The sequence below is a fragment of the Canis aureus genome, chromosome 7, assembly GCF_053574225.1.
Source record: "Canis aureus isolate CA01 chromosome 7, VMU_Caureus_v.1.0, whole genome shotgun sequence".
Classification (NCBI taxonomy): domain Eukaryota; kingdom Metazoa; phylum Chordata; class Mammalia; order Carnivora; family Canidae; genus Canis; species Canis aureus.
Window position 1 is genome coordinate 8,661,882 of NC_135617.1, and position 10,762 is coordinate 8,672,643.

The window sequence follows — 10,762 nt, forward strand, 5'->3', positions numbered from 1 at the left end:
ATTAAGGTGGGGGGAAAGACTTATCTTTTTAAAAAAAGCACTGCAATGCCCTAAACCACAAGAAAACAGAGCTAAGAGTGGGGTCCTTTAAACTTCCCTACATCTGAGGCATGACAGGTAGGGATGCGTTACACAGTTTTGAGAGCTCAAAGCTCTCCCAGGAACACCACGCATGGACTCCACACCCTAACTAAATAGTGGCATTTCATCAGAAATGGTGCTATTAGGCTACCAAGGGCCTTGGAGTCTGAGTCCTCACAAGTAAATGGGTGGAACTTTCTGTAAACTCAGCAGCCTAAGCAAGTGCTTATGAGAACTAGAGGTGTCGCTGAGCACAGGACCCCTTCAGGAGGTCTTCCCTTCTACGGTCTGAGTTGAGGGCATTTATTCATCTGCTACTGAACACTTCACTTTTCTTGCAGCATGTGATTTAGTCACGTAACATTTCTGGAAGGAAGGTAAATTGGGGTAAAGGGGGATCTGTCTGAAAAGTGAACACAAACTGACACAGCGGAAAAGACAGCGTCCTGGGTGAGCATGAAAGGCTTGTGGGGAAGCTCAAACCCACACTTATCAATGTTGGGTGGACTTTGGAATCTGAAAACTCATACACAGCATGATTCATTCTTCCTAAGTTCTATTCCAACAAACTACATTATTCATGAGGCCAGCAGGAAAGGGGGAAACTATCTTCAGGCAGTTTTATTTCAGTCTCTAAAGGTGCTCATATTTTCCCATGTACTTAGGTAATGAGCTTTTACCTACATGATTATTAAACTATAAAGTGTATAAAGTATAACTATAAAGTATGAGCTTTTTTAAAAAAATAGTGTTAAAAATGTTATTATTTCAATAATAGCCATTTGTTTACAATGGTTATCCATATATTGATTAAAAATATTTTATGAAAAAAATATTTTGTGATTATTCTTTTAGAAATACCTTCTAGCCACACAAGAAAAATTGGTCTTGTTCACTTGTTCTTAAAGAAACAAAAAACACCCACAGTATTTCCAGCTGGATCCTCAGTCTTACTCTCCAGAAATGGCTACGTATGAATGCTGGCTCTCTACAGAAACCAACTGGATGTTCAAAAGATTGAATATGTATATGCCAACTTTGAGGTTATTCTAAAGAGGGGGAGCTATGAATCTCAAAGGGGAAAATGTCCCTTTAGGGTGGAGAGTTGTAAGAGGCACCAATTTAACCAAGCAACCAAACTCAGTTATGGTTAATGGGAAGCTGGTTAGCACATGCCACCTTTTATGCAACATGAATATGTAGCATTACTTTTAAGAAGGGTCTTTCCCACATCTGCATCTCATCATGCCTCTAGACCTAACCCATACAATACAGAAAATCCAGGCAATACGGGAACAAGTTAAATGATACCAGGAAACACTCAGAGACAAAACCAGATTGTGGCATATTCCCTATGACAGCCGACCTAAAATATTGCAGGGACAGAACTATAAAAGAAGGGTATGAGAATAACACAGAACTCCAGAGAGAGGCTACACGTGTGGAGGAGTCAGGGGGATGGGCTCAGGCTGGGCCACGCAGGGTGCTGTGGCAGTGCTGGTAATGGTGAGGTCCTAAGTCAGGTGGTGGCCCCACGGGGATGGGTCTTACTACCAGGCTTCATAACTCACACATGTATATCATCTTCTGTGTATATCAAATACTTCACAGTAAAATTGATCAAAGGATATTTGGCTATTAAAACTATCCCCTGACTTCAGAACACCGGCATTCGAGTACCTGTTCTGCTAACAACTAATCCTAACCCCGAGAATATGACTAAAGCCAGTCTTCCTTAAACACATGTTCTTTATGCTCCCTTTAAAGTTCTAAAATTCTTTGTTTTTATTAGAAATATACCCCCCCACATACCACCACCACCAAAAGGTATACCCTCACCTCCAGGAGGATGGGTATAGTATTAGCCAGGTCTTAAAACAGAAGTTTAAAAACAAATTACACTCGATAGAAAAGAATTTCTGAAAGAAAATTTTAGAAATTACTCCTGTTTCCAAGTTAAGAATTTGACAAGCCATACCCTTATTTTGTGTACGTGTAGAAGAGTTTAACCCACAGTAAATGGGCCCTGGAACAAATCTCCTAATGGAATCTAAGGAAGTCCCTCACAAGCAAAGACTTCTCTCTACTGGTTCAGGGCACCAGTTCACCATTAGAAGCAAAGTGAGCACAGGTGTTTACTATTACTTGAATTCTCCCAACCCAGCAAGACTCCCCCGGCAGATCTATAAAAGTACTAGTGACCATTCCCAAAGCCGACCAAGTTCAAGGACCCCAACTTTGAACTGATATCCAAAGCAGTTTTCTATTACCCTAATGGCAACAGAAATGACGACCAGGAAAAAAAAGATGTCCACTGCCATGCAAGCCATCATAAACTGGACACCACCGCAGGTTTGTGACGACCCACGGTGAGACGAGTTAAAGTAACTTTAAAGGTAAGAAATATTACTTCGGTGTAACTCATTAAGCTTCAACAGAACCCAAGCCTGAGTCATGAAACCTTCCAGGCACCAAGATGAACATATAGCAGACGACGATTTCATTCTTTTCCAAGGAGAGTGGTAATTCTCAACTTAATATGAATACTTTGAGAAATGAGATATACACATCTCTTTGATGTGAAAAAAATAATTAAAGGCAGCAAGAGATGAAGCTCTTTTCTTTGTTTAGACTCCTCCTTTTCTTCCCAACTGCCAAAAATAAACATGCCCAGGGCTCAGACAGCTCCTGTACTGCCTTTGAGATCTGTGCAGAGCAGGCTTTAAATACCTTCTCCAGGCCGATGACTCCTGGATTTCTACCTCCAGCTTCCCTCCTGAACTCCGGTCGCCTTCGTGTCCTCTCGCTTGAATGTACAGTTGGCGTGTCCAACTTCACCTGTCTAAAACCGAACTCCTGTTTTCTCCATCCCAATAAATGCTGAGGGCCCAAACCCTAGATAGAGCTCAGCCCCTCACACCTCACATACAGTCTGTCAGCAAATTTTGACAGTTCTACTAGGAAATGTATCCAGAATCTGACCGCTTCTCACCCGCACCTTCTAAGCCCTTAAAACCTCTTGCCTATACAATTGCACTTGCCTCTCAACTGGTTTGTTTCCACCCTTGCCTCTTTATAATCTGTTTTCTCCATAGTAGCCAGAGTGAGCTCTCTAAAGCACAAGTTAGATCAAAATCCTCCCATGATCACCCATGTAACGTGGAGTAATCTAACATCGCTCCCAAGGCCTAACATGAGGCCTCTCTCCCATTCCGGTCCTCCCAACTCACTGCTCCAGCCACCTTGACCTCCTGACAGTTCCCCAAACCCGCCCAGCAGGGCTTTGCAATCGCTTCCTGCCAGTGACTCGCCCCCTGACCCTCCCCACCCAGGCCTCCCCAAGGCTGATTCCCTCACTTCCTCTGGGCCTCCACTTAAAATGTCAACAGACACCTCCCTGACCATCCTATCCAAAATGGCGCTACCACTGCTCCTCTCTCCAACGCACGTTTCCTGTAGTATTTGCCATCTGACACATTACACAGGCGTTATCTTATGCATATCCCATCGACAAAAATTTTTGAGCCTTCCCTGAATATATGTTTATAAATGATATACATTATGACTGAATATATTATGAATTTAATAGAAAACACACATACACAGAGAAATCTTTTTTTTTCCACACACAGAAATCTTAAAAGGAGGAGATTTTCAAAAAAAAAAAAAAAAAAAAAAAAAAAAGAAGAAGCTTCAGTGTGTTTTCCTTGTATCTCAGTGGGTATCTTTCACGCGATCTGGGCTGGGAGCTCCCCTTCAGAGACTACCTTACCCAGGACCGCCACCCGCACTCTCTGTTCTAATTTCCCCTATCTGAGATATTCCCACTTCCTTCAAAATACTCTTGCAGTTTCCTGTGATTTATGAAACCAACATCTGAGGGGCTCTAGACAGCATTGTGTGAAAATGTTCAAGGAAGGAAAGTACCATGTGTGCTGGCCTCCAGCCCTGTTATATCAGGAACACATGCTCTGAATTACCTCCTTTGAATTACCATGAAGGTAAGTAAAAGCTGTAACTCAGCTCCGAATGAATCAGGTTCCTCTGAGATAAGGAAATCCCAACAGTAAACATGCAGGTTTTTTTCCTCCCTGGCACTTCCCCCAAGAAATCGTTATTGTTTATAAGAGAACTGAATCATGGTCACACAGGTGCAAAACAGTCAGAATTTTATGGCCCTTAATGAAACAACAACAACCTCTTTTAGTCAAGAACTACTTAGTAGGACCACAGATCAGAGTATCTTAAGTCTTTCCAGTAGTACACTCACCAAAAGGCTTCATTAATATTGTATTTAAAACGAAATACTTACGTGCCCCAATGTACTTTAATGGAACAAGTCTTCTGCATTATACCAAACCCTTGCATCTCTTCAGTGTCATCAAAGTAAGAATTTAGGAGTCCTAACCCTTCTGGTTCTGTAAATAAGTCAATCTGACTAACTCTGTAATCCTGAAGAAAGAAAAAAAAAGTATACATATACAATAAAAATGATGCCATGTACTTTACAATAAGCTCATTATCTTTTTTTTTTAAGATTTTATTTACTTATTTATTCATGAGAGACACAGAGAGAGAGAGAGGGCAGAGAGAGAAGCAGGCTCCATGCAGGGGGTCCGATGGGGGACTCGATCCCGGGACTCCAGGATCACGGCCTGAGCCGAAGGCAGGCACTCAACCACTGAGCCAACCAGGTGTCCCCTCTTTTTTTTTTTTTTTCAAATAACTAAAATAAGTTTTTTTTCTAAAATAAATTTGAAATATACACATGCATTTCACAGAGCACCTGCCATTCATCCCTTCCCTGTTTTCACCCATGACTCAATATTATGTGGCCTTGCAGGGCAGCCATGTTGCTTTAGCCACATAGCTCAGTGTTACTTTCAAGCAAAAAATCCCCAGAAATGCATTTATTTAGAGTTCTGGAACATATTTATTTCCCTCATCCTCACTGAAAAAACTGTTGGCCTTCCTTGGTGACTGGAGTCTTAGCTGGTTTACTTGGACATGACCATCCAAGTCCAGAGGCTCTATAGTCCATAGAGGGGCTGCATTGGGGGCCTTCCTCAATTGCTATTTTGTGTCCATAAACCCCCTGTGGTTACTCTCCTTGACTATGACCAAACCTCTATGACATTGGTTTGGTCTAAGTTGTTAAAGCAATGGTAGAAATTTATGACGATTTACAAATCTCTGTACTATGGTCAGTGTACCACGCCCTACACATCCTGCCCACCAAGCACTCTTCAAAAGGCCTCTCCTGGCTCAGTGCCTAAGTGCTAATAGAACATATATTGAACTTTAATCTTGCTGAGCTAAGTGAACTGAGATACAGAAGAAATGACACACGGGTTGGTTTATGTGAGGCTCGCAAACATTACCAAAAGGAATAAATTTAATGAACTAAAAAGGTGACCTTCCTAAATATGCTGTGATGTGTGTTCATGGTTCAAGCAACCATAAACATAATCTGTAAAAAAAAAAATCATAATGTATCAAAAAACATTAAAAATGTCCCTATCCTTTAACATGACACCATTCAGAAAAATTCACCCCAAATAAATCAGGAATTTATAAACAATGAAATGCACCCCAAAAATGCACATACAGCATTATTTGAAATAGCAAAGCATCTGGAGGCAATATTAAGTTCCATGGAAAGAAGGTAAAATAAATGATTTCTTGGAAACCCCAAACCGTGTAGTTACATCAAAGCATTAATGGCATTAAGGTGGTGGTTATTGGACAAAACAGGAGGCCTCTCTTTACCAATATGCTTCACTTTCCTTACCCTACTCCTCCTGAGTGCATCTAAATCCCCACCCACCAGAATCTGACACAGTTGCACGTCACTGAGAGATGTTGATCAAAGGATCTTCAGGGGAAAAGGGTAGGGAGAGAGAAAAAGGATTGAGAACTACAGTTTTTTGTTTTGTTTCTCCCTTGAGTAGTAGAGCCCAACGTGGGGCTTGAACTCGCAACCCTGAGATTATCATGATTATCATGATTACAACTACAGAAAAAAAGCAGACTGGGCTATGGCCAAGATGGAGCAGAGGTTTCAAAAAATTAAGAAAGGATATCTCATGATGGTGGATTGGGATATGTTTAAACACTGCTTTATTACCAATATTATTTGAGCAATAAATAAAAAGTGCAGGTAAATTATCCCACTGACTATGATATTTTTAAACAAGGTTCCTCACATCTTCCTTAAGGTTTATCACATTATCTACTTAAAACTATTGAAAGATAAATCATTTGGAATCCCAATGATCACTGAAGTCACTCAGAAATGTTGACTTAAGAATCAAGTGGCATTTTCCTCTGCCAAAAACTGTTACTCACTCTTACTCATTCTCATTTTACAACATCTTAATCTCCCTATTATACCCAAACGCCCATCTCTGTTACACAAATAGGGTTTTAATCTTCGAGTTGGAAGATACCATTAACTACATTTTTAAAAGTAAAGAATCATCAAATCCCAACAGCCAGAAAGAAAGATTGACACAATTTCCTCATCAACAAATAAGGGACCAAGAAATTTTAGCCAATCTCTAAGGTGGCCACAAGTATCCACTCTTCTGAAACCCACACGAAACCCCAGAGTTGACTTGCAACTGAATTATTTGGGGATTATTTATTTTTTCCAACATGGAGCTCCTATAAGCCACTCAAGATAATCAGAACACACACAGCAACCAAAAAAAAAGTAAGTAGAAGAAAAATCTGTTCACATAGAATTCATCTAAATCAAGTTATTAAGTAAAATACATTTGGAGATGGGGAAGCGGGACAAGAGTGAGAAATTAACCTACAAGATTTGTTATGAAAAAAAATGACCCATCAATTAGAATGTTCCTTTTTGAATTCAAGTGTATGAACACTTAAGTGATAGAAAATATATCTATAGAGCGCCAATCGGTATTTTCCCCACTTATTTCAGAAAATGAACTTTTCTCTCAAAGAAAGAATCACCCCTGGCATTCAATAAATATTTGGTAAACAAATCAATCATCCTGGGTTTTCCCATAACCTACCTGGACCACATGTCTGATTGAACCAATCACCACAGGCTTAGTGGACTCTGCTTCCTCGTTTCCTTCCAAAATATCTTCTATACCCCAGAGACCAGAGAGTTCCAATTCTCCTTCTTCTAAGGGGATGGAGTGCCCTTCAAAATTTGGTTTCTCATATAAAATCCAACTAAGAGTAAAACACAGTGAAACTATTAGCTGGTGTTGGTGAGAAAGGTTTTAATGATTCAAATATTCTAGCTAATAGCCTTTCCCTGCCCCTGTCCTCTCTCCCTCTCCTTCTCCTCTCTCTCTCTCTCTCTATTGTGACCAATTATTATATATATACTGTGGCCAATTCTCTAGTAATTAAGTGTATAAATTCTAAGACTTAATTTACTGGGCATAATTAAGCCTCTGAAAATCCAAAAACTGTATCAGGATCTTAAAGAACTTTTGGCTATCCATTCGAACATCGTAGAGCCACTAATGTTCTATAGAACTCAGTTGGTGAACAGTTGTAAATACTAATACATCAGATGAATGGACTTTTTCTAGAATTCTTTCTTCTCCTTGTACATGTAGAAAACACTTCTGGGGGGGGCATTTTACCTATATTTTAGAGCCATATCAATGGACATATTGATATAAAGTACTATATGCATGTTAATGGAGAGTATTTTTAAAATATCCTTCCCCCCCAAAATAAATAAAATAAAAATAAAAATATCCTTCCCAACAAAAGACATCCAAACAGTAAAAAAAAATCTGTCAATACATGACAATGCTGTTCTTAGATGCTTACGCTATTTTTTAAGATTTTATTTATGTATTCATGAGAGACACACAGAGAGAGAGGCAGAGACACAAGTAGGCTCCATGCAGGGAGCCTGACATGGGACTCGATCCCAGGTCTCCAGGATCAGGCCCTGGTCTGAAGGGAGCGCTAAACTGGGGAGCCACCCGGGCTGCCCAGATGTTTATGGTTTTAAGAGAAAAGCTAACAAAAGTTGGGAAAAAAAAGCACTATTATATGAGAAAATTTATATTTATAAATTTATATAAAATTTGTTTTTAGTGTTATTTTTGGTCTCCAAATTTAAGAGCCAAAGCTAATTATATTTTTGTAATGAATGTGTTGAAGATACAGAAAAATGTTAAAATATCTAAAACCTAACAGGAAAGATGCTGCATATTTAACCAAATGAAAAAAAAAAAAAAAAACCTTACTAATTTTCTAAACCACAAATGTTTAAAGCCCAACCTTCTCTATTTCAAAGAAGGTATCAAAGATAAGTCTTTATGCCAGGTAAGTGATTTATTAAAAATGTCTTTTTTTTTTTAATGTCTTTTCTTAATTCAACTTCCTGTGTATTTCCTAGAAGCTGTCAACCTGGTGAATAATTTTTTCACCAGGTTCTTTATCAAAACCATCAGTTGCTAAAAAGTTGGGAAATAAATTTTAGGCTAGTCACAATTTGTCTTTTCTTAAAAACCATTTAAAATTCTGCAAACATGACTCGTGCAATTCTTTCCAACCTCACTGAAAATTCATAAACCAGAAGTGTTAGTATGGACTCTGCTGTTCAGTAGGGCCAGCCAGTGTGATGTGGGGATATATGGGAAAAAGACAGTTGTACTGCTGCACTTGCCCGACTTTTGTAGCATAAACAAACAGGCATCACTTCTATAAAGCAGAAGCATGGTTAAAAATTGTAATTTCTTAGAGATGAATTTCTGGTAATACTCACTAAGAGTAGGATTTTCTGCCCTTTCTATTACTAAAGGCATAATTTTAAATAATTTCTGAAGACCAAAAAGGTAATTAAAAATGTAAACCACAAACCCTCTAAGTCAGGAATCCAAAGCACCATTCTTACCATCCTCTGACGACTTTGATGATTACCACCGGAGAGAGGCTCCAAGAGCTGCAATCCTCAATGTCACTGAAAATTTCAATGCACTCCTCAGAGACATCCGGGTCCCTGTAGATCACTACCTACAAGAAAACAAAAGTGGAAGCACATGGTTGAACGTTATCAGATCAAAATAAAAGCTGGCCTAGAAACAGAACATCATCTTACCTTTCCGGGTCGGGGATTGATTTTATTTGTAAGACTTCCTCTAAGCGTCTGTAATCAGATGAACAAAAACACAACAAATTAAACTCTGTGTAATACTCTCCGGAGTTTCTCTGCTCACGATCCTTTAAGATCATATTTATTTGCCTCACAATGTATATCGATTTTGAAACAATCTGCCTTGATCTGTGCCAAAGCTATGTTAAAGCTCTCTTTGAGTCTACAGTACTAAATCAAGAGTGGTTTGGGTCCTCTAACTAAATGTGGCATTTTAATTTCTCCTCATTTGTTTGTCTGTTTTTACAGAGAGGAGGAGAGAGGGATACGGGGCTCCATCTCACCACCCTGAGATCGTGACCTGAGCCAAAATCAAGAGTCCGACACTTAACCAACTGAGCCACCCAGCCACCCCTCTATTTCTCCTCGTTTAAATGCCTGGAATATATCCACTAATCTAGAAAACTTCAGGGCCCAAGGGTTGGAACTATTTTTTACATCAGTTCACAGAGTAAGAATCCAGCAAAGAAATTTTAAGTCAAATGATATCTGTATAACGTCAAGTAAAGAGAAACTATAAAGTATTAATCATGGATCTAGAAGGAGCTGCATCAATTTCATGTGTTCATAGACCCACCTTGTCTGAAACTATAAATATTATCTTTTCATTGTAACATGTGACCATCACGTAATAAGTATTAGTCTCAGTAAAGGGGTGTTTATGGAATATATCACAACAGACATTGCACATTGTATACTTGATTCTCCCTTCTTGGTGGACAAAATACATTTTTGTATGGCTCCCAACCTAATCATTTTCAAGAACATCTGACGAGACCAGTAGAACCAGAAATGCGTAAGATAATAAAAACAGTAATCACACATGAAAAAAATATTATAAAACACGGACTACTTCCAATGCTGACCAGGATGCTTATTCTAAGGACTGCCTTTGATCTAATCACTCTCGCACCAAACCATAGCACAGTATGTCCAAGACCACAGAAAGGCCTCACTACAAACATTACTAAAAATCAAAATGGCATCTACTTATTTATATATGCACTTATTTAGAAGTGGATAAGCTGAAGGCCTGAAATTTAAAACAAAATTCAGGTAAGATGATAAAGACAGAATAGCTATAGAATAAACAAAGCCCAAGACCTAAGAAAACAGCAACAACAACAAAAATTTAAACATAAAAAGACCTAGAGAAAGTAGAAAACACTTTGTTTCTCCTTTTTACTCCATTTGGCTCGATTTTTCAAGGGATTCCATAGGGAAACTGTGTATTTTGTTGTCAGACTCATCAGATTGCTGTCAAGTAAGAGAAGTGATCTAAGAATGATTTAAAAAGAGAAAATAAGGCTGTACTGAAATGGCAAGTAGCCCAGTGGAAACTGGGCTTGAGAGGAATACTTAAAAATCTTATGATTTCTAAGTGCTATGGGCTGATTCAGTGTTGTTTGTTTACAGCAGTGGTTCTCAAAGTGTGGTCCTAGGTCCCCTGGACGATCCCCAAGAACCTTCCAGGAAGTCAACGAGGTCAAAACTGTTCTAATGATAAGAAGAGGGTATTTTCCT

The 10,762-nt window shown here is 39.0% G+C and overlaps 1 protein-coding gene across 1 annotated transcript in view; it reads right to left on the minus strand.

Annotated features, from left to right (window-relative positions):
• CRYBG1 (crystallin beta-gamma domain containing 1) overlaps positions 1-10,762 on the minus strand; it is a 47,878-nt gene that overhangs the window by 28,045 nt on the left and 9,071 nt on the right. The window contains exons 3-6 of the mRNA XM_077902908.1: positions 9,185-9,232; positions 8,981-9,099; positions 7,125-7,290; positions 4,394-4,533 (exon numbers count right to left, since the gene is read on the minus strand). Of these exons, the coding sequence (XP_077759034.1) occupies positions 4,394-4,533; positions 7,125-7,290; positions 8,981-9,099; positions 9,185-9,232 (473 nt within the window). The remainder of the gene's footprint in view (positions 1-4,393; positions 4,534-7,124; positions 7,291-8,980; positions 9,100-9,184; positions 9,233-10,762) is intronic.